This window comes from Oculina patagonica, chromosome 9 (assembly GCF_052425735.1).
Source record: "Oculina patagonica isolate OP01 chromosome 9, crgOcupat, whole genome shotgun sequence".
In the NCBI taxonomy this organism is placed as follows: Eukaryota; Metazoa; Cnidaria; class Anthozoa; order Scleractinia; family Oculinidae; genus Oculina; species Oculina patagonica.
In genome coordinates, this window is record NC_135766.1 from 8,979,078 (window position 1) to 9,003,703 (window position 24,626).

Sequence of the window (24,626 nt, forward strand, 5' to 3'; positions counted from 1 at the left end):
ACAAAATGTGCCTTTCGCGGAAGATAAACGAGTAAAGCGAAATGACAGTTGCTACAATAAAAAGAAGAACACTACCTTAAAATGAAAAAACAATTATGGCGGGGATAATCCCTCATAATTATCAGCTTCCTTTCAAATCTTTGCGAAGCCATTAATCTTTCCTTACAAAATTCAGTGTGAAGTATTTTGAAAAGTTTGAATCGAAGAAAATACTAAAATTTCACGCTTTAAACAAATACGCTTTAGCGGGCAAGAATTTACATTTATTTACATAACGTTTGTGTCCTGGAATGTGCTGGCGTTAGCAAATTTTTACTTTCACAAGGCACTGATCGACAAGAATCACGCAATGCTCTGAAAGGTTTAAATCTGCCACAAACGGAAACTAAACAAATCCTCTGGTCTAAACTTAGCATGTAAAGTGTGAAATGTTTGACTTTTTAGCGTTATTTTTTTTTTGGAGCTGTGTCATCTGGAGGATTTCTGAAATCTGATGGAAAACCACTGAGACAAACCCTGACTTGCAAGGTTTACGTCATTGCTAAATTAATTCCCCGGGGAATTCCCATTCAGCAAAACACAGGTCTAGTGTTTTTCTCAAATATGATTTAATTATTTGCTCCAATATTCCATTTTCGGAGCTGGTTATTCAATCTTTAAACGGTAATTCAAGACAACACTGGATGCTGATTTAAAAGATTTTTTTTGTTTCACGGATCAGGATCGTGGGAATTAAATTTGACCAGCATTAGCATATAAGAAAAATATTTAATTTCGGATGGAACTAGTCAACCATGAAATGTCACGCAAGGTGTTTTCCTACCATCTTGTTTGTCAGTCGCAACATTGTTCGACGCAGGTTAAGGGGATAAGGGGGCGGCGCATTTTTTGTTCCCCCCACATGGCTCCCCTAAAGTGCTCACGAGACCAGCGCAGTTGTAAGCTCTAAGAGCTCTTGTTGAAATTGAGTTGTAACTATTTTAGAGGTAAAGTAATGTGGTCTTGACCATTTCTGACACTAGAGATACACACTTTTACTTATCATAGTTCACATTTTTTTTCTTTTTTAAACCAATAATTGTGTATGTTGGGGGGAAAAATAGTATCTATTATCGACTATAAAGTTAGAAAAAAAAAGGATTGTCGGGCAAATAAAAAATACAGAAAAATTAATATATAGATTTAGGCAAGCCTAAAAGCGGAGCTCCCCGGTTATATGCCCTTTACATTTTTTTTTAGAATGATTTTTTATTCGTGCTATTTTCTTTATATATATTATGTATTGTTTTTCACCATGAACAACAGCACCAAATAAAAGTAAAAATAGTTGATCAATCAAAAGAGGATGATCATCTAGCAGTTTGTGCATAACCTCCCAAAGATATATAAACTCTCAAAGAGAAACTAGAACAAAGAAAGCGTTGCTCTAGAAAATATCCATACACCCACCATAACTGGTATGTTATAGCTGTACATAGCATACAACTGGAAAGTTTTGCATGTAGCTTGTCCCCCCCCCCCCCCTCAAACGGGGGCCCTATTGGAACAGTGACAGTATTTTTTCCCGATACTATAAATAACAACAAATAACTAATCTGTGAGACACACCCACAAAACAAAACAGCTGTGTTTAATGTTTTATTATTTAATGACTGAGTTCGGTTTTGGTGAAGTAAAAATTTGCCTATGAACAACATATATTTTATCAGTTATTATTGTATTGCAACATGTGAGATTAATTTAGAGATTGATGAACTGTGTACATGTATCTCATTATCATGATTACTGTTCTTCACAGTGTGGGCACTGGGAATTAAATGTTTGGGTAGGTAAAGCCTGCTGTTGAGCCAAGTGGCTCATCAGGCTGGGACGTAACCAGGTTTCTGCAGCATTATTAAGCGGCTAGGAGTATTTCTACTCCCCCTGGATGGGATGCTAGTCCATCGCAGGGTTAACCCCCCCCCCTCCCCCAGCAGTAAATAAGCCGGTACCCATTTATACACCTGGGTGAAGAGAAGAACTATGAGAGTAAAGTGTCTTGCCTAAGGGACTGGTCAATAAGTATCAGGGGGGGGGGGGGGTGGGCCGGAGCAATTGGAAAAGTGGTGGCTCAAAAATTTGTGACCCACCCCTTCCGTCTGGCTTAAAACTGACTAACCCACCCCTGACAGGGGGTTGAAAATTACATGACCCACCCCTTTTGCTAAAAAAAATCAAGGGACCTATCATTTCTTTATCATCTGTTAGGGGTTGGAGATTTTTTTAATTTGACTTCAGCTTTTAAATTGAAATTCCCCGTGTATGTCTTTTTCCATTTCTTAAAAGTGAAAAAAGGATGAATTTATCACTTCTCATACTAGCCTTTTGTAAGTTTTCCACATATTTGTGTGTAAAGTCCATGGGGAAATTTAGACACAAACATATGCAAAAAGCTTAATCGGTATACATGTATGATATTAATTCATAATCAATTATTGAAGAGTTCATATTTTTATACAGAAATTAATAACTTAAAATACAACCACTGTCCATCATTCATATCTGCAAATCGTTTGAGAAAAGAGTTTACTGGTATTAAAAGGCCTAAAGCCCAGCGTGAATCTATGCAGGTTGAGAGTCAGGTAAAACTAGTAATAGTTCTCACTATAAAGCTGCCCCCGCCTTTTTATAATTTGTTTTTTTGTCGCCTTTAATTATTAATGCCGATGGACTGCACAATTAGGCTTCTTTTTTACTGTGTCATGCGGAATTTCTTGTTGTGTGACACCGTTGCGTCCTAAAAATATTCACAAGTTCAAGTCGAATTATATTACCTAGCGTGCGGAAATAACACCTAGCGGAAATAACACATAACACATTATTCGTGATGACAACACACAAGCTTATTCCCGGGCTTATAACATTCAAAATAAACTTACAATAATTTCAAGGCCAAAAAGCCTAAAAAATTCCACGAGTAACAAAATATGGCACATTCAAAGATTCGAGAAAACAACCCACTCTTTGGATCAAATAATCTGACAGTTTGTTAGCGAAACGAATTACGTTGTACCTTGTACTACATGACAAAGTTCACGCGTTTGTTTATTACTCGTTGTAACTTGTAAGATGTATACGATACAACAAACCTCCGAAAGCAAACCTTACAAATGTAACGCTTGGAACATAGGTAGCCGGCACGTAGCCAAGAACACGAAACCAATTGCTCGAAATCTTTCGACGTATTACTAATATTTGCTTCAAATATCACTTAACACAACCAAAGCAGAGAAACCGCTCGAACAAATCTGTGAACACGCGTAGGCCAAAACCGGAAAACAAAACGCTGCTAGCAGATGGCGAAGCTCGAAACGCGAAGGTGACCAAACGCGACCTCGTGGTTGCAAGTACCCGACACCCGTCATGCGCGCTTGCTAAAATATTACCCGTCACGACCGTGCGCGCCTAGTTTTGTCAAATCGAGAACGCTTCGCCCATTACAAACACATTTCTTACTTTTTCAACAAATATTCTTTGTCCTTGTATGTATACACGCGGGGAGTCCTAGGGTGCCTCCTCGGGTTTTGGCCCCTGGGCCAAAACCCTGCGGGGGCAACTAATAATATGATTACAAGCCATCTAGGGGGTGAAATTTTTAGGGGGTATGCTCCCCCGGGAAATTTTTATATTTGGGCTTTTTGAAATCGCTAGAAATTCATTTAAAACTGCCTAAATGGAGAAATTTATCAATTTTATATACTGATGAATACAACTTTTCTTGGAACTCTAACAGTTAAAAGTTAGTGAATAAATAAGATGACCCACCCCCTACGTGTAGATCAAAACTACATAACCCACCCCTTTTCGAGGGTTCAAAAACTGATGACCCACCCCCTTTCTGCTCCGGCCCACCCCCCCCCCCCCCCTGTACTTATTGACCAGTCCCTAAGAGCGCAACGTAGTGCCCGGGCCAGGTCTCGAACCCGGACCGCTCGATCCGGAGTCCAGCACAATAACCATTACGTCACCAAACCTCCCACAAATGTTTGGGTAGCCGGATGATTTTTATATTGTGTTGTCAGAGATCCCTTAAGAAATACGTACATGGATGAGCCTTATCTGGCTCTATTTCATTAACTTTAAAATTACACCTGACCACATAAATTGTATTTCACACAGAGTACATAAGTATTAGTTGTACATGCAATGAAGAAATAATATATTCTGATTGTTCATTTATCTCTCTCTCTGCGTCTGCAACTCTCTGTGGAAATTCTGCTACTCGTGTTAACCCTGAAAAAGGGAAAATAACAGATACCATTTTGTTGATGATTATTGACATCAAATGAATATTTATAATTTTAATTGAATTTATTCAGAACATTATACAGATACATAAAAAAGAGAGTTATTTTTCCAATTTTTGCATGGGCCAGGGAATGTGTTGGGGGATACATGTATGTTTAGAACCAAAAAGTCCTTTCAGAGTGAGTGTGTCAGCAAAACCTTTTTTTACCTACTGAAGACACTAATAGTGCTATCAAAAAGACCCGGCACATGGCAAGGCTTTGATGAATGTTTTGGGGTGTGAAACCCCGGCTTAATTCAAGAGTTCCCTACAAAATGATGTGTCTTTTGAGACTCTTATAATTATTTATCTCTGACAGGTGCTGTTGAAAGTACTGTGATTAAGTCCAGGAAAGCTTACATATTCTCCCTAAAACTTTTATCAGGGATGTAGCTAAGAAAACACTTAGCCGGTTCATCAACAAGCCCAGCTGGCTTTTCTGGCCTAAACAGCTCTAAAATTTTACTAAGTCTTTGTGTTCACGTAAAATTTCAGCTGAGTTTAAGTTCTATTTCTACATTTGCCTGGTACCACAACAAGACAATTTATGTTAAGTTAGAGCTTGAGCTTATTACATGTAGCTATTAAGGTTTAATTAAGGTATTAACAAAAGGAATTCAAACACAACAGGTCAATTTGCACTTCTCCCACAAAATCATTACAAGTATTCCGGTATTTTGTCGGGTCAGGTAGCAGATCTTGTTGGTTCTTTGCCCTCATACCCCTCCCAAACGGTGGGGGAGGGGTGCATTGAATGAACAACGAAAACATTTTATGTACATGTGCTGTTACATATAAATTGTGTATATTAAATTCCTCAATTGAACTAGGATTTTAGGGAAATATACAATGTAAACTTACCAAGGGGTTAAAACGCATACAGTACCATTTTTCACACCCAAAAGTTTTACACTTGAAAAACAAGTTTCATGCACTAATGTGTCATGGAGCTTCTTTAATATCTACATGTAGCTAAAGAAAGGTATAAGCTGACACTTATGTAATGATTACCTGCATCACCAATTTCACTAACTGCACCCCTTGACTGTTTTCCCTGCACTGAAAACAAAATTTATACATATCAAAAACCTGTAAAATTCTTAACTTGCATCCTGGCAAAAAGTATGGAAATCCTAACAGCAAGTTTTAGAAAGACAACAGATTTACCAAAATAAATGATAACTTCAAACTGCATCTTACACCCTCCATAAATACTTCTCACTGAAATTGACCTCAAAAAACTTGTTGTACATGTTTAAATAAATAATACATGTTTGTATTATTTACTTTTAATTATATAATCCTCAAGTCATCGCAGACAGGCCCATTTTGAACTTATTATTTTCACGATCAAAAACTAATCCTACTTCTCTTGCAGAAAAAAAATTGGCAAAAATATTTGATTTAGTCACTGCTTTAAGTTGGAAAACTTTGAAAGGCTTAAAGAATTGTACGAGTCATGTGCAACCTTCCAGAAAGCAATGCTCATAGCCACAGGGCTAAAAAAGTACCCTCTGATTATCTGGGGCAAGTAGATTTTTCTGTCAAGCAATTAATTTTTCGTGCCTGTTTGCGTAATTTAGGTTAAAAGGCCCAGGCAAGTCGTCTACATGTAAATTATACAGTCACAAGTTTACTAAGAAACATAATCATGCACAGTCCTAGGCAAGCAAAATTTGAGAGCTGCTTGTTAACCACAGGGCAATCTGGAATTTATTTTTTTCCAAGCCCTTATCCTACATTATAACTTCAGGATCAGCTTGGTTGTTATAACTTAAGAAAATTTCATGATCTTTTGCATAACATTTTAGAATCTGTGCTATATTCTTTTATGTACCATATTTATTCGATTAAGCGCCACGGCGTTTATTTAATTTTTCGTGATTCGAGTGCGGTGTTTATTAGAGGAAAGCGTTTATACGAGGGCGGCGTTCATTTAAAATTCAATTTATTTCTTGTTAACAATAGTATGGTAACTGAACATTTAAATTAAAAAAAAAAAACAGAAACATGTTTTAGTGCATGCCTGAAAAGTCAATTTCAATACCTTAAAACCTTGTTACAATCAAGAAAAATATTTTTTTTTGGCCTACTCCAAGCTTGATTATTACTGCATTTGCTTTCCGAGTCTGTTATTCGAATGAATGCTGCATCATCATGATGCGGCGTTTATTTGAGGGCGACGTTTATTAATATTTCTGTTCTAACATGTAGCGCTTATTCGAGGGAGGCGTTTAATCGATTAAATACGGTAAGTTATAAAAATATGAAAAAACTAATCAATTTATTCTGAGAAAGGCTGTAAAATCAAATAAGAAATACAAAACTTTCACAAAACGTTTTTACTCATAACATTCATATGATAAAAATATAAAAACTAAAATAAGGAAGACTACGCAAAGTTCTCAGTGAAAAATAACAGAGGTCATGGAGAAACTATATTTCGCTAAGACTCTCAGCTAGCAATGTCCCCTATACAGTATGGGGCCCAGTTCTCGGCCGGGTCCAGTTCTCGGCCACTTTGTGTTCAACGCGTTTTTTCACGCCTCAGTTGAATTAAAACAAAAAGTTATTTACATCCAGCGATAGATTTACATTTGCGATAGACTGATTCTTGTGCTCTAAGTATCGTTAGTTTGATCCTTCAACACGCTATAGAAAGCTCACACGTCGAGTTTACGCGGAGGTAGGTTAATTTGTTTTCCCGAAATCTTGTTTGTTTACGGCTCCTTGAAATTCTTGGATGCAGTTAAATTCGTATTTTATCCGAAAGCCCCAACCAAAAGAGCTAATTTTTTGCATGTGAAACGTAAAATAATTCAGCTTTCTGCTTAAGTTAACTTTTCGTTGATTCCTTTATATTTTGTTGGTCTTAATTTACTTCGGAATTTTTCCGTGCGACTTTTGCGTATTTGCCAGTTCTCGGCCACCCTGCTCGCTATCACAGCTTAGCGCTTGGTTTTTAATATAATTTCATCTACTGCAGCCAGAATAAAAGAAAGAAATGTTTTAAAAATAAAGTTCAATTACATCTCTAAGTTTTGAGCTAACTCTTGTCTTGTTTATTATTTCTACAACACCTAACTCTTTCAAGACCCTTCCACTGCAAAGTAAACCATCTAAATGCATTGGTCACACAACACAATTCTGCGGTTTTGCAAGAACCTGCAAAAAGCCTCATAAAAATAATTTGCGATCGATATAACATAAATAAGTTTACAGAATGATTTTATGACTGTGAAAATTAATTGAGCCTTTTTATACGGAAATTACGCATAAGCTTTTTGGTGGCCGAGAACTGGGCCCACAAAAGGAGATTTTATTTTTATTATTGTTTGGGATAATTAATTATTAACCGGTCGATAGCTTTACACCAAAAAGCTGAATAATGTAGAAAGCTCTGGGAGAAATTTCAAGTTTCTTTGGTTATTCTGAGAAAAGAAATACTAGTTTACGTCTATAGTGGTCGAGAACTGGGCCCCATACTGTATTGCATCTGACTCGACCACATTCTTACAAATTTTCATGTGAAGTTCTCTACTTGTTCTGTACTCTTTCCAACGTTTAAAAGTGGTGTGTTCTTCCTACTTCGGTGATTTAACTACAGAATAAACAAATTAACGTGGATAGGAAAAACCAGAAGTAAGGTATGCTTTGAATACAACTCGTGTTTAAGACAAAACGAATTTCAGTTCATTAAGTCTATGTCCTTGTTTGACATACCGGTACACGACTGAGAGCTAGAACCCAGCTTCGTTTAATAACTGGCACGCGTTTCACAATGGGTCTTACATAATTTTGAGGAAAACTTAAAGTAAATAATAGTAGCTGACACCTTGTGTGTCGAAAAGACTGTTATCCAACTGCATCTTACATTTTTTTAACATAAGAAGCAATGTTAGTGATTGTGTAAATAGTATAGTTCGAGGATCTGATGGAATTCAAATAAATGCAGTTGTTATGAATTCACAGACCAAGGATGCAAATAATACATTTTCTTCGTAGATTTGCTCAATAGCTCTTATTGCAGTTCCCAGCGGTTTGACACATAAACGAAGCAAAAGGGTCATTCTGCATTGTTTTAACCGATGTATTGACCCTTTCGCCTCGTTCTCATACCTTCTCAACAAAAGAATATATTATCGCAGGCTCAACTACAATAACAGCTATTGAACAACAGTAATACTTTATTTTATATTTTTATTATTTATTTAGATTTCCCTATGTTGTCTCAACAAAGATTGCGTTATACTGCAGTGTGATATCACGGATAAACGACATACGATACGCGCGAGCAAGCTTTTAAGGTCAAACGGTCTCTTGCTCACAGCGGCCCTTTGTATTTTAAGAATTAGAAATTTCTGTCTACTCAATCAGTGTGACTCAATCTAATAGATTCCATCATATATAATAAGTCTCTTTCGTTCATACATTGTAGTTTTCCATTCTAACTGCACAGAAGTATTTTGCTTTTGTGTTTTACGCCGCGATTTCTTGTTAAGTTAAACTTGATTTCTGTTCGATCGGGCCAAACAGACAAAACGAACCGATCGTGCGATGGCATAAAAGCGATGTCACGCCATCGCTTAAAAATGATGTACAGTGTATTAGGTTGAATGCTGGTTAATCTAAATACCAAAGACTTTTCTAATCTGTTAAAAAAATGAACATCAATAGCTCACCTTGTTTTCGTAAAGGAATGTTGTCCTTGACCGTCTTTGCTTCAAACTCACCAAGAAGCTTGGAAGATTTTCCATTTCGATCGGCCACAATCTTTACTCCTCTACTAACTATGGTTGTCATCGCGGGTGAAACGAGGAATATATCCAGAAATAATGTATCTGTAATAAACTGTCTTTAAAACTGAGTTCTTCGTGTGCTTTTTAATCGAGGAGTCTTCATGCTTTGAACTCATGCGTACGCTTGGTAAATCGGCATGCTGTGAGATTGTTTCCTGACTTTTCACACAGCGGACTTCCTCAAGTTAGTCTCCCCTTCATGTAATTCTAACATTGTCAACAAGAGCTAAGAATGATTTTTTTTCCTCGCGTTTAAAACTTCCTACTATATAAAGCTTAGCTGAGTAGAAATCGTTTTTAAAAAACTTTTTTGCTAAGGCCTTGATAGTAATGATTTTTCCCGCCAAAAGACGCGGGTTGCCACCGGAGCCTAGCTCGTTCCCAGGCCTAATCCGTGCGTACGGACGGACGTACGTACGCGACAACCAAAATTTCTCGGTTCGATAGGATACCATTTGCCCTGTCTGTTCCCTTGTACCCGCATGTTACCAATGGAGCTACGCTACGCGCCTTCGGCGCGTGGAGCTCCGCTATCAAGAAAACTATTGACAAATTGTTTACACAACCGACAAATATTAAATGAAGTTTACACATCGAAATTTCCCCGAACAGTTGGAACGGTTAATGCTTGTTTTGGCCACTGGTGTTCAATAATCAGTGGTTTATATGCATCGAATAAGCAATTCAAAGAATGAAGATTGCACGCATTGCGTTGCAGTGCTATGGCTGTTTTATCTCACGAGTGGTTTCTTCCTTGGATGACTTACTATAACTGTTACTGGAGTTATAAATGTATGTATTTACCCAGTAAAGTACATAACGGCTGATATCCTGACCAGGAACCATTCTTCAAACATTGACGTTCTAAGGATCCTGTCAGCCAGTAACCAGTCTTGCAGCTGAATGAAACCTTTTTTCCTTCCCAAAATTGCTGTCCGTAGATAAAACCATGATCCAGGCTTCCTAGAGGTGAGCAAGTTCTGCGACCTTAAATATAAAGTAAATATGTGAATGTATGAGATACTGACTGCAATAAACTTAACTAGCTATCGTATCGTTTTTCTAGGGAATCAAAGGCGCTTTGTTAGCCCACTCGTGAATGAGAATACTAAATGTATTAGTGTAGAGCTATGAAATGATTGTGTCTTTTTGTGAGCGGTATGTTAGTATAGAAGTTGTTTGAAGGGAGATATGATCACGTTGGTTCCTTGTGTTTACAGCGGACGCGGGTAATCCATTCAAAAGCCTTCGTTATATAACACTAATTTCTACCATAAAGTGCAAGCTTGCTAACGCGTTGTGTAGTGGTAATGCGTTGCCCCTCTAGTCCAGCGGCCCGGGTTCGATTCTCAGGGGGGACGATTATTATTATTTTTTTACGACAATCTATTTTACAATTTTATACGACGTCTTTTTTTTTTCTTTATCCTTGTTTATGAATCTATTAGAGATGCAAATCAAGTACTATACAGTATATATTTAAAAGGCAACAAAATTCGTCAGTTTTGGCGAGCCTTTTAACGATAAATTATTTACGTATCATGACTATCGATTATCATACAATACGCTTGGAACTATAAAACAGTCAGAGACTGCTAAAATTGGACTTTATTCATACAATTGTCCTGAAATCAACCTTTTAATACCCAACACAGTCGATGTCCACAGTTCGTGCCTGGAAAATCTAAAAATCCCATTAAAACACGGAATAACACTTCAGTGCTTCAAAGATTTTCATATTTTCTCTAATATTATTTCTTCTAATTGTCATGTGAAATTCTTAAGAGCTATAAATCGAGCCATTCGAAGACGCTTTTATACATACAAGCCATTAAACTTTGAACCTACGGTATCGGTCAGCGGGCTAACAACAACACAAAGAAATCTATATGCTAATTTTCAGCCCAAATGATCAGTACGCCGAAGTGGTCAAGCGGTTAGGGGTTTGGTCTTCAAAACCATAGTTGATGTTAGGAGTCGCGGGTTCAAACCTCAGAAGTGTGAAACAAAAATTAAAATTAACCATCCATCGACCGACCGAGCGACCGACTGACCGAGTGAAAATTTGCATATCACTTTCATTACCATACTCGTTTCATTCACGAGTAATAAAAAAGAAACCAGTTTCGAAATGCAGTAGGCTGGGTTCATATTAAGTTCATGACAAGCGTTACTTTATAAATAAATGATACATGTAGATATGGCGTCAGACCACGCGTAGGCGTACTTGAACTCGAGAGGATCAATTACAGACGTCCCTTTTTTCGACGTTTTTGCTTGTTTACAAGCTAAAAACGTAGAATAGGGGTTATGTGCACACAATTTGAAACCACATATTTGTAAACTCTTAAGGGACTTTTTTAATTTCTCAAGGGACTGTTTTAATTTCTCAAGGGATTACTTTCCGCTGTGGGTGATCACTTGCGATCTCGTGAAAAAAACGTGACTTGTCACATTTACAAACGTTAAATAACAATTTTAAAAGTGACATGTCAGCTTTCTTATCTAAACGCACGTGTGTCTGAAAGGCGATCTATAAAAAGCGTCGCACAAACAATGGATTGCGTAACTAAAACACGAATAAATAATCAATAGCACTTACATCGTTTAAAAATTACAAACGTCAAAAATAAACCATACCAAAAAACTTGCTCTTTTCTAAGATATTATTGAAGTTAAAACAAATGCAAGAGATGAGGGCTTCTTCTAGCTTAGGAGCGGTTAAAAATTAGGCCAAATTTGGTCGCTACATGCAAGCGCAACTCTATTTCGTCATCAGCCTAGGTCGTTAGGGACGTGACCTCGCGTTGACAGGGAATGACAGCAATGTGGCATGAATCGGCTTTACAACATGCGATCGTATCTACGCAGTTCGAGTGGAATTTCAGTCAAAGACAGCAAAATTCTTTCGTATTTCATCTTCAAATATAATTCGAAAGCATTCACTGTATATATGGCTTTTGTTTAATCCTGCGTCTTGATATCCGACCCTCGCAGAGCCTAAACAAAACGCAGCTTGAGTGTAACGATTTGTTTACGCCGCAATTATATGCGCAATGTTTTCTCCGACAGTAGTCGGAAATATCCGTATTTCTTTTCGTGCTTTTTCGTGGAGCAATCGTAACGATACGGCCTTGAACACATTGAACAGCGGTCTACCTATAACAATTCAAATATGGCGTTGCAAAAACAAAGCGTCGAACGCATATTTTGCTGTTTCATTTGCTAATTTCGCTGCCGTAATCGACTGCCTCGAAAGGTCCTTGCAATTTTAAAGTATAGAATTGTCAGATCTCGGTGAAATTTGCACTGTTTATTTGTGTAATGTTAAGGAATATGTGTATAAATACCCGGCTCGGACGAGCTATTTTTGGCAAAATTATATGGCTGCATTTCCTCCGCGAAGATAGGAAATTGTTAAACTAAACTACAAAGAAACTGTAATGATAAGTTCGAAGAACAATGCACAGGATAAACCTTCGACTCATACTGCATGCAAAAACGTCGATATCTCGAAGAGACTTTGATTAATAACCGATTCCCTCTATAGTGCGCGCCTGCAGGGAATCACGGTAGTTGTATTCATCAAACCATGCGCGAGACTCAGGAACGATGCAAGTTGCTGAGTCTCGCACAGGGTTTGATGAATACAACTACCGTGATTCCCTGCAGGCGCGCGCTATAGAGGGAATCGGGTATTTACAAGAAATCATTCTTGCTTTTGATTTAAATAAGGAGAAGTTCGCTTTTGAGAATTTTGAGAAGCGTATAATGTTGGCGTAACCTAACCTCATTCCATTCTAAAAAAAAGAATAAACCTCCTTCCCCGTATATTTATATTCTAATATCATAGGTGACAAATTACTCCTTAATTTATGCGCGAAATTATAATTTATAAATTATAATTATAATAATTTAATTTTAATGTTAATTTATAATTTCACATGTGAAATTATAAAATTACCATGGCAACGTAGTTAGCGGCAAGATGGCGTTCGTAATAAAAGATGTTTTAAAGCTTAAACTTTGTACACTTTCGCTTGAATTTTATCATAGCCAGCTAGCCTTGACCATGTAATAAAACTTTTGATAATATTTTATATTTCAAAACGTCAAAACGACTTCTAGACTTAAGCCAATATACATAAATCAAAATGGCATCGAGCGGATTTTTAAGCGTTTTACACTGGCACCGTTTTCAGTTTATTCAAGACTACGGTCATAATGTGAGAAATAATTGATAGTTGATTCATCTTTGAAACTTTTGGTCAAGAGCAAAAAGGAATCTCTAAAGGGTTTTCTTCGCGAACTTGAGCAAAATGTATGCTTTCAACTTTTCAACGCTCGGAGTTTGCAGAGTTTGCAATGCAATATACCAGTCAAAAACCGACGATTGCAAGCGTAATTTCTCACCTTGATATTAAAATGTAATCAAATGGTATACTCGTGAAATTAGGAAATAATTTCACTTGTATTTTGTCAAAATGCTAATAATTTTCCTCGCCTAAAGGCTCGGGAAATGATAAGCGTTTTAACAAAACGCGAGTGAAATTATTTCCTAATTTCACTCGTCGCCATTTGATTACCAATACTAATAAAGATTATAGGAGCTTAAAATTACTCTTTCCTGCGGCCCACTCAGGTTCTCTTTTCATCATCCCGGCAGTGAAATGACGTGGCTATGATCTTGGTTAGAGTATAAAGACATAGGAACAGCGGCATTATTCCTTAATTAAGTCAACACACGTAGTGTTTTTAACTGCTGCAAACACAATTGCCCACCAAGAAAAAGAAACCTAGTGCCTGAGCCCCCTTGTAATTATGCATTGCTTACATGAAGGCTGTATACCACTCCAGTTACCGGAAGGAAGACACTTTCTTGTGGCTGGTCCAATTAAACGATATCCCGGATGACAAATAAAGGACACAGATTGACCTGTCCAGTGACGTAAGCCAAGTTTTTGACCGTTTGATGGCGAACCAGGAACTCCGCAATTGACTAAAGCTAAAATAAATAAATAAATAAATAAATAAATAAATAAAATAAAAGCTTTACAGATATTTGAATTTAATATACAAGATCTTTTGAGCAGTTGTTGCCAGTTAGATCGATATACTATCTAAAAAGAAACATAAAAAACGGCGAAAACCAGTTCAGCGACTACCGTCCGAGACTCCAGTTTCGAACATAATTTTGGAATAATTTCCTTTAACTCTTTTTTCGAACCTTTACTACTTTCTTTAATTGACAGATACGTGCAAGATGAAAATTGTTTGCCGTTTGCGTCATGTTAAAAAAAAGAAATCATAAGTTTCACATAAAATCCATGTACATAAAAAAAAATCGGTGAAAGCACGCTTTCTATTCAAAATGCGTTAATGTCTGTAAACCATCATAATACAGTAATGAGACCTAATCACCAAACAGCAAAGTCCCATCGGTACTGGAAACTGAATAGCTATTTATTCAGATGAGCATGTTTACTGTGGTAAATTAGCGATAACAACAATTTACCTGTTGTGAATATGGTAATTTGTGGTTGCTACGACATTTTTGCGATTATAATTCAGTTTCACACCGTCAGTGTTTAAAGATATCTATCATTGAGTAAACAATTATTCACATACTTAGGCTTGTGTTGGCTTCTGCTGTGGTATTCTTGTCGTTATAAAACAGACACGTGTAGATCCCAGTGTCGTTTGGCTCGAAGCGATGGATGACGTATTCACTCTTTAACAAATCGTTTCCGTCCTGCACTTCCATAGAACTAACATGTCGCCCATCCTTAAACCACTTGACTTTAGGTAGCGGCAAGCCACGAGCAGAGCAATTCAACCTCACAGAATCACCGACATTTGGCACTTGAATTTCACTGGGAGGACTTGACACAATGTAGGGATTCACTTAGAGAAACAAACATAACACATTACAACCGCGCTTTTATACTTTTATTCACAACAGTTTCCGGTATTTTAAAGATTCTTAAGCTTACCCACATCCTTGACCACGACCCATGTCACTGCCACCACACTTTCCAATTCATTAGCTCCTTGGCATAAGTAAGCACCATCATCCTCTTCTGTTGTGTTGTAAATCGTAAGTTTGTTACCATCAATGACATGTCTGTTGACCGGAAGCTGTTTGAGAGATCTAGTCCACGTTATCACAGGGAAGGGATAGCCAAATATGTCACACTTGAGGATCGTGTCCCATGATTTGTAAGCAGTTACTGATTTCTTTGGCTTTGTCACAAATTTGGTTGGTACTAAAAAATAGCAAATAGATATAAATAATATAGTTTTTGTATTTTTTTAATTACGATTTAAAGAGGTATAATAATATATTGATTATGATCTCCTTTACATCAAATATGGCAGGCCCTGACAGAGTAAAACCCAACAGACGACTTGGCCTTAAGGTAACTACAGCAAGTAAAATGATCACGAAGTCGAGACAATCGATTTTCTTTCGCAGCTTTCAAATTAGATAGTGGGCATGAAGTACTGATGAATATTACAGTGACATCGGACGTTTAAAAAATCAGGAAATGGCGCAAGATAACTCATCCCTCCCCCTAGCGGTGCCCTAAAACATAAAACATATAACATTTTTGATAACTATAATTGCCTTTTGGTTCTCTATAATATTTAGGCTTTATTTGAGATGAAATACAGTGGTTACCCTTTAAGGTTAGTTTACTTAGGAAAGAGGACAAGGCCTTTGTTTTTAACGTGATGCTTAGAATAATTAATTACATAATTGTCAAGTTTATTATTTTTTTATTCATTTGTTTGTTTATTTATACAGAAACATCGGGTTTAGCCAATTTGAACAGAGTCCTGTCTAAATACTAAAATAAATAAAAACTAAGGGAAATCATACAATTTACATTTTATTGCAACAACACTACATTAATCTGAGATAAATGACAACACTTAAGATTACGTTGTGTCTTTATTGGCGCTTAAAGAATTTCTTAGCAAGTAACTTGAACTTGCTGTAGTCAGAAGCTAATCTTATCTTAGAAGGAAGTGAGTTGTAAGCATGCGCACCACTGGTCCAAACGCTGCCCTGGTATTTTGTAGTTTTTGCTAAGGGCGGTCGCAACAGGTTTGATTGTCTGGTTTGATAGGCGTGGATTTGGTGGGTATGTGTAAATTCACTTAACGTACCTTTTACAGTTACATTGACTGATGATTGAACTCTGCCCAACAGATTCTCCGCTGTACAGGTGTAGATACCGCGGTCTTCAAACTGAATTTCCTTTATTTCCAAGTTTCTTTTCTTAAACTGTCTTCTTTCTTCTTCTATCACCTGTCCATCTTTAAACCACGTGATCACTGGTGGTGGGAAGCCAGCTGCTTTACAAGGTAACGAGACGTTTTGTTTCTCTTTAACCGTTACGGAAGAAGAAGGCTTTGAAACGAAATGCGGTAATTCTGTAAAACAAATGTTGCTATTAGTGTTATGATATGCAGTAAAAAAAGAGAAGCCGTATGTTAGTGGTTTGCCCTCGCATTGGCAAATTTTCAAATTTAAATTAGACATTTGGTAGATTATCCAATTTACCGTATTACAGTGCTGAAATGATAAAATTCATATAAAATTCATTCGTTCTTTTCTGCTTTAGCCTACTTCTGAACTAATGTCTCTATTAAACGATATTTCTTTCTTTTTTTCGTTATTTTATAAAAGGGGATTTGTTCTGAACTGCTAAAGGTTTTAGTAGCTGGATGGAGATGTGTTTGGCAGTGTCTAATTCAGCTCCTCTACGCTTTGTATAGAGCCACTGGTCAATCACTTCAAGAACTTTATTAAAGGGCCACAATTTCAACTTCTGGGACACCAGTCATTTTGTTTGCCCTATGAGATTTTTTTTGCTATTTATTTATTCCTGATGAATCATGAATTTTGACATTGTCATGTTGTGTATTGACAGCAATGTGACGTAAAATGCTTATTAATCTGTTTTTTTTTTGTACTTCGATTTTTTTTTTTTTCATTTTTTAAGCATAATTGCAGGATAAGCGCATTTTTACATCAGTTCTAGAGGCATGGTGGTTTGATTTTGTATTAATTTGCACTGTTCTCTGACAGACTGAGAAAAAAGAGAAATGCGAGCTGAAACATCCAAAACGGAAGACTTACAAGGATGGATGGGAAAGCCACCCCCACCGTAGAGGTTTTTTTTTTTTTTTTTGCAAAGCTGCAATTTTAAAAGGCATTTACTCTTTGATGCTGCAACTCTTAGTAGCTGTCCATTCATCCATCAACGAAAGTGTCCATCTGTTTTGACATCACCAGGGCAACGTCATAGCTACATGTAGGGTTGACCAAATATCGTTTTTTTTTTAACAATTCTATAATACTCTCATGGGTTTGTTGACCACAATTCAAGGATTTGCCATAAGCATTAAGTAAACATTTTGGATTGACTTTATATTAACCACCACGTGAGGTGTATAAATAAGTTGGTACTTCCGGGTATGTAGTTCCCAGTATTGCACAAAATGATAAAGCGACAACTAATGGGTTGAGAACCCATGGCATGGCAAGAATATATCGGAATAAATGGCAACGTCTCACATGGAACACGCAACAGTTAGTCATGAAACTACACTGCAAAAGGAATAATATCTTACCTAACTGACGTCCATTACTTGGTCCTGTTTCATGTTGTGTTGATTTACCAGGCGCTCCTGCAGCCCCAGGGGGTCCTGGTAATCCTCTGCTGCCTCGCTTTCCTTGTGGGCCAGGGACACCTCTTGTTCCCTTTCTTCCTTTTTTACCAGGAAGGCCCTGGGTACCAGTAGGTCCAGGTGAACCGGGAGGGCCTGGTGGGCCTTGAGGTCCAACACGACCTGATGAAATTAAACACGTTCAGTAAGATGATGTCACACTAGATTTTAACCTGCGATCAGGCCTCGCCTAATTGCAGGTTAACTAAATTTAACCAGGTTTTTCTCAATTTGAGTTTTGATCAGGATTTATTATATTTAATTTGGTGATCACATCCATCTACACCACTGCTCATCGTCAGTTTCCTATTAGTTGTAAGAAACAGAATCCAAACTCGCCCTTTATTTTCCATCAAATTAACCATTCTAGTTTTTCAGGACTCCAAATGTAAACAGTGGTACTGTTCTCTATCCGTTCGTTGTTTTTTCAACTGCATAAAGACTTTCGAATAAATGGTGAACAAGTACAGTAAAAGCGTTCAAGTAACAGCCATAAGAATATTAAACAACTACAGAAAATTAACAAACAAACAAACAGATAAATCAATCCGTCAATCAATCAATCAATCAATCAATCAATAAACTTCTGAACAGCGCCTGCAGAAGGGACTGGGACATTACCTGACTGTCACCTGACTCGTCCTCAGTCGTCTGTTAAGTCCGTCGTGAGTCTAGAAGGGAATCTTTCGCGTCTTACAATTTTCGCATAAGAGACGATTGGGGACGAGTCAGGGACATTGCAATATGTTTAAGACCAACCTAAACAAGGACCCCTTTTGAGTTTTATATAGTGTGAAGCACTATGAAACTTCTTGAGGACAAACGTGAAATAAATAAAAAAGGTGGACCAGGCTCTGGAGAAAAATGGTCAGTGACGTCAAACAAAAGATATTTTCGATGTGGCATTTGACTGGACGATTCTTGATCGCAGTGGTGGAGAGCCTTCGCCGTTGAAATGTGTTTTTTCTATAGCAAAAACACATTGCTTTCGCTGTGCTTATCTCAACTTGCTGTGGATGTACAAATGAGTGTCGTGAAACTTGACAATAAAATGCTGGTAGGTTACTTTGTGTAAGGCGAACAACCCGTTCAGAGATGCAATACTGTATAGTTAGATCAGCTGTGTGTGGGTCACTTGACCCTTAATGAAGAAGTTTTTAACTACACAAAAATCTTACCTTCCACGCAAACCACCTTCCCCTGACTTTTTTCCACTGTCACGTTCTGTTGATTGTAAAGAGAAATATTATTGTGATCAATTCGGTTTTAATCTACCACTGTTGCAGGCTAAAAAAGACCTTTTATTTAGATAGCTATGAATGTGTTGCTAACATACGTATAGTTGCTTAGCAGGCGGTTAAAATTGTAGTCTGTTCTGAAAAGAAGTCACAGTGACAATAACGTTAATTCCAAAAAAATTGATGAAACAACTTTCATTACAAACAATCTCCGATTTAGTTAGTAGAATTTCCGGAGGGCCAAACGTTTTTTTAACAGAATAAAAAGATACCATTTTATATCCCTTCGATAGAAAATTGCGCCCCCTTAACATACCTACAGAACGGTTATTAATTCTTTTTTTTTTTGTTAATTTATTCACTTAATTAAATAGCCCCTTCAAGTACTTAAAATAAGTATTTAACAGTTACAATGACAACGGTAATCTGTTAATCCCCCCCCACTATCAAGGTGGCCTTCTTCCACACACACAAAAAAAGGGGGGGGGGGGGTTGAAAATTTCCATGTTTGCATTATTTTTTTCAGATAAGTGCTCTGAAATATCTCTCACGTGTTAAAATATACCATTTGCCATTTTGTGTATTTTAACACGTGGTATTACTATATCTAGCGACTGAGAAACGTATCGCTTTTGTGGAGAGCCTCGCCATATAGTCCACTTTCAGGGAGTACGACCTCCCCCGGGGGTAGAAATGTTATTTTTTCCCGTAGTTAACCCTCGAGGCCGGTCCAGGAGATAACGCGGATTGATTAGGTAAACACATCAACTGACACGGTAAAAATAAATAGCTGCACTGCTGGGGGTTAAAGCATTACTACTGTAGCAAAACAGAATTTTACAAGCACAAGAGGAAGTTATAAGCATAACAGGATGATTAATGTTATAAGCGTAACAGGATGAAGGTTTCGGATAACCGTATAAATAGCTTTTCGAGGCTTCAATCTGGTTCGACATACCGAATACTTTCGTTGTAGGTTAAGCAGATGAAAATATATCGAAATTACATAGCCATATTTTCCAACCAATTATTACAAGATATAGGACTGTTTTGCGCACAACAACGTGAAATTTAAGTCAAAATTCAGACTCCTTATCTACATCTTTTCGATATGTTTGCGTATTTTGACCTTTGGTAGTTTGTTGTTGAATACGTGCACGACAATGCAATAACAGCAATAGGAGCTTGTTAATCCCAGCAAGACAGTAAAGTTCCTCTTATTTGTAATTATAATGAGCAATTCTGCGAGTTTTGCTTTATTTGGCGAAACAAATTCTACTCAAAGCAATATCGAGCTGGGAGAACTAGTTAATTATCTGTAGTACGAACATGCAAACCCACTTTAACTTTGTAGAGTTGAGTCATAGTATATGAAACACGGAAGTAATCACACTTAAATAAGAACAACTTACATTTTGATGCCCATTCCAGTTTAAACAGACGCTGCTGCATTTGCTGCACATGGATTGGCTATTGGCAGCTCTTTTGAAGACAGTTTTCATCATTTGTGATCCATGCGAACTTGCAGTTGCTGGTGTCACAATCTCGCGATGGTCATTTCCATATGGATAACTGCTTACAACCAGCAAATCCCGTTCAACTGCCGTTAGACGCGAATCTAACCGATGTAATGAATAGCATGTGAAACCAAGAGAAGCCAACGTCAAAATTAAATTGAATGATAGGCCCAAGAGAAGAAAATTGGAGCTCTTTTTGCTTTTGCTCTCCATGTTCGTTGCCCGATCTCCTTGTAGACTAGATTGAACTACTGATTGATGTTTTAGCTTACTTATACTCGTCTCGTCAGACAGGAACTGTAAATAATACTCAAGGAATGTTGACCTATATATTGTTCTATGTTTATCATCATTTATTTGTTTTCGCCTTCCACTTTAATCGCCATAATATCGTTTACAGTTTCAACTGGTATTTCCGTTCCATTATTGAATTGTCCGATATATAGCTCAGAGACCTCATGCAGTGGTGTTATCAGACAAAGAGGAACTTCTTAGCATAAACGTTCATTCTGCTTACACGGAAGTTAAATCTTTTATAAGAGAGGATTTGTTCTCAGGGTAAAGCGTTAAAGGATGTTACAGATATCTGAAAATGACGTTTAACACAGGCGTGAGAAAATTGCATGGTTGTACTATTTATTTTTTTCGTCCTTTTTAAACGAAATAAAAACGACACGACCAACCGTTCATTTCGCGAAAATGAATTTGTTTGTAAAACCAAGATTTAAGATTTGTTCTACTGTTATTTGAATAAATATAGGTATGCCACAAGTTCATATGGCTATACTTATTTAAATCCTAACACTTGTTGACAAATGCATTTTCTGTTGGATAAGTGGATAAGTAATTTTGAGTGATAAAAATTCGAACCCCTAAGCAGCGTAGGTGCTGAATGTATAAATGATAAAAATGTAAGTACTACGCTGTAGTAAAACTATTCCCGACGTTTCAGCAATGCCGCCTTCTTAACTTCAGGGGGACAAAACTATTTCGCCGTTAAAAAGTTTGTTGTATAACACGCGCATTTAAATAAATGCTCGCGCACGTTTCCGCGCGCGCGAGAGCGCACGATAATACAAAAAAGTAAATTCATGTAAAGCTAAAGTCTTGGTTAAGTCCACTCGGAGCCAGAGTTCCGTGTTGGAAGATGTATCTCATCTCCTGTTTCTTGCGGTACTGTTGGTTTGTCAGGCCTGCTTTCAGGACAGTGACCTTCATATCCTGCAGGGAGTGATCCGGCTGGTTAAAGTGTGCTGGTACAGGAAGGTCATTCCTGCCGTTGATCACATCCCTGCGGTGTTCCCTGAAACGGTCTGCCATCCTGCGCCCGGTCTCCCCAATGTAGACGGTCGATGGACATTTCTCGCATGATACACAGTATACCACGTTCTCCGTTGTGCAGGTGAAGTGACCTGTGATGTTAACATGCCCCTTGGGTGTTGAAATTGTGTTAGATGAGTTAACATGGGGGCATGTGCGGCAACAACCCTGGCAGACCGATAGTATCCGCTTGTTCATGTCCCACTGATCTACTGGCCGTCTATCTTGATCATGTAACAGCGCCTTTTGTGCGAAGCCTGGACAGCTATGTTAAAGACACCGCCCACATGCTGAACATCCTGGATTCCTTCCGTTTCAGTGTTGCGCCTATCCATCCTTTTTTCAAAATATATTCGTAATTTCGCAGTTGCGAGATCGGTCTCCGCGCCTTTCGATTCGAATAATTGCTCTTACTTTTTTGACAGACCTGTACAAAAACTGCGCATTTTTTTTAGTTATGCATAGCATTACTTGATGTTTTCCTTCGAAGAAATACTGAATTTAGAGGACGACAAGGAACAACATTCTCCAGTGTTTCCTTCTCGTTTCGCCATTGTTTTAGACATCACAGCTTGCGTAGCCACAGCGGAATGCGACAAATGATTGACAGAGGTGCGAAAACTCCCGCGAGAGATCCCGGGAGATTAGTTTTAAAAATAAATTAAAACAGGAAAGGGGTGACTCCGAGGGTTAGTATGGGAGATGAAGGCTCCAGTTGATGGGCTCCTGATATAATGTCGTGTAGGTATATGAAAGGGGTACCTTTTTCAAAAGAGGGTTATTTGAAAGGGGTACCTTTTCTGTCAAAATGGTATATAAAAGGGAAAGGGGTTGGACCTCAGAGCGGAGACTCTCCGTAAAAAAACTTTTTGAGTACCCCCCCCCCTTCCCCCTTCGGGTTAGGACCTCAGGGCGAAGCTTCCCCGTAAAAAACTGTTTGAGTACCCCCCCCCCCCCTTTCCCCCTCAGGTTAGAGTTTGGACCACCTATCAAACAACTGACGCATTCTTGCATAATTTGGAGCATAAACAGCAGAAATGCATCTAACACAACTTTTATTAAACTGTTGAATGCAGAGAACCACACAACTCCGAGTAAAACCCAGTTCTTCTTGCTCGGGCTAATATGCTAGTTTTAAGAACGTCAAATTTCTAAGGGGCAACTATCAGACCGATAGTTACGAGATAGAAACACTCTATTGTTTTTATTGTTCACCACTAAATTTTCTTCCGCGCGCACATTTAAAAATGAGCATTGTGAATTATTTTTTACTTTTCAGGATAAAAAACTCAATTGAAAGCCGAAATTTAACAAACGAAACAAAACAAGACAAGAAACCCACTAATGCAGTGAATTTCAATGAAATCTGAGCGATGCTCTCACAATTTGCAAAGCAATCATCGGGGCGGTAGTAAGCGGATGTCTCTAAGGCGTATTAGCAGCTCCTTTCTTTGTGAAGTTACCAAAACAATAACAACACTGGACCAGTTGAAAAGTTTGATTATTATTATTACTTTTTTATTGTTGTGAAAAAAGGTTGTCTAAGTTTTGTCTTTGAAGCAGCGAAAATTTCTCCGGAAAGGTTCTAGTTTAAATATGTTGTGTTAATAGAATAAAACCATCACAGAAATGACAATGAAAATGTGGCGATCGAATATTCAGAACTATTGTTCTTGCTCTATTGTTTCGAAGTTGTTTGTTGACTTGGTCGTTCTTTGTTTTACCTCATTTACAATCCCCATGTGGGCCAGTTGAAAATCGTGGTACAATCATTTGCATTTCAGCACTGAAACGTAGCACGGCATCACAAAAGTCTGCGTTCTTACAACTAAACGACAATGACAAAATTTTTGGATAAAGACACTGCTTTTAGATTTTTAGCTTAGAGAATTGAACCCCTTTATAATAAGTGATTCCACGGCATGGAAGTCGTGATTGCCATACAGCCCTGTGTTATGCCACTTTCAGGTTTTGTGCAGGCAAATAAAGTGCCTTACAATGTTAACTTTGATCTGATTGTTTTGTATTTGATAATCAGCCGAAGGAGGCTCACTTTGACACGCTCTTTGATTCGCATATGTTAATCAACCCATGCCTCAAAAAGCACGCTTAACAACTAGGGAATGGTGTCCAACATGCCATGCATGGTGCATTTCATTTTGCCAGCACATCTTGGCGAGTCACTGCATGCAATTGCTAGCAGGTTCTCCACTGCGCGAAATAAACACATGACTTTATTTCGTGACTGTGGTGCGGCTGTAATTCACTGGAACCTCAAAATTGGATCAAATGTCTGATTAAGAAAATATTGCGTGTCGTAGCTTATCAGTGTTGCTTTTGAGAGTAAGTTCTGCGAGAATTCGGCATGTTGCAGTACAAGGGCTCTCTCCTCCGCAGAGGTTCCCGATGGGGTGGTCGTTGCAAAAATCCGCTGGGCAAGGTGGGTGCAGGCGCACTCGAGATCGCGATCCACGCCGCCCTCGCCGTTTTATTTCGCCTGCACTCTTTTCGTACAGCGGACTCTCCTCACCGAAAACCTCTCTGAGGAGCCTCTGCGGAGGATAGAGGTACAAGGGGATTTGGTAGAAGGTAAGGAAAGCCTTAAACGCGAATGTAGAAAGTTACAGAAAGGTCGCATTTTTACAGCAAGAATTTTTAACAAGTTGTCTTCGTCAAAGAAGAAAAA

General features: G+C 37.9%; 1 protein-coding gene, 1 long non-coding RNA gene and 2 pseudogenes across 4 annotated transcripts in view; 2 read left to right on the forward strand and 2 right to left on the reverse strand.

The window, feature by feature from the left end:
• Positions 1-20,988, reverse strand: part of LOC144665680 (uncharacterized) — a 96,439-nt gene extending 75,451 nt beyond the window's left edge. The window contains exons 1-8 of one of the 2 annotated variants that reach the window (XM_078526965.1): positions 20,516-20,952; positions 19,044-19,089; positions 17,770-17,988; positions 16,300-16,566; positions 15,120-15,392; positions 14,755-15,030; positions 13,961-14,131; positions 9,931-10,113 (exon numbers count right to left, since the gene is read on the reverse strand). In XM_078526965.1, the coding sequence (XP_078383091.1) occupies positions 9,931-10,113; positions 13,961-14,131; positions 14,755-15,030; positions 15,120-15,392; positions 16,300-16,566; positions 17,770-17,988; positions 19,044-19,089; positions 20,516-20,833 (1,753 nt within the window). In that variant the 5' untranslated portion in view covers positions 20,834-20,952. Of the gene's footprint in view, positions 1-9,930; positions 10,114-13,960; positions 14,132-14,754; positions 15,031-15,119; positions 15,393-16,299; positions 16,567-17,769; positions 17,989-19,043; positions 19,090-20,515 lie in introns of both variants that reach the window. The other variant, XM_078526966.1, reaches the window with a different exon arrangement.
• LOC144665772 (failed axon connections homolog) overlaps positions 1-24,626 on the forward strand; it is a 67,078-nt pseudogene that overhangs the window by 41,133 nt on the left and 1,319 nt on the right. The gene's annotated exons all lie outside the window — the stretch shown is intronic.
• Positions 1-24,626, forward strand: part of LOC144665785 (failed axon connections homolog) — a 60,266-nt pseudogene that overhangs the window by 34,315 nt on the left and 1,325 nt on the right.
• On the reverse strand, positions 1,259-9,651 carry LOC144665814 (uncharacterized). Its single transcript, XR_013573024.1, has 3 exons — positions 9,010-9,651; positions 5,339-5,386; positions 1,259-4,272 (listed from the first exon to the last, which is right to left on the reverse strand). It is a non-coding gene; the product is annotated as an uncharacterized LOC144665814 (long non-coding RNA).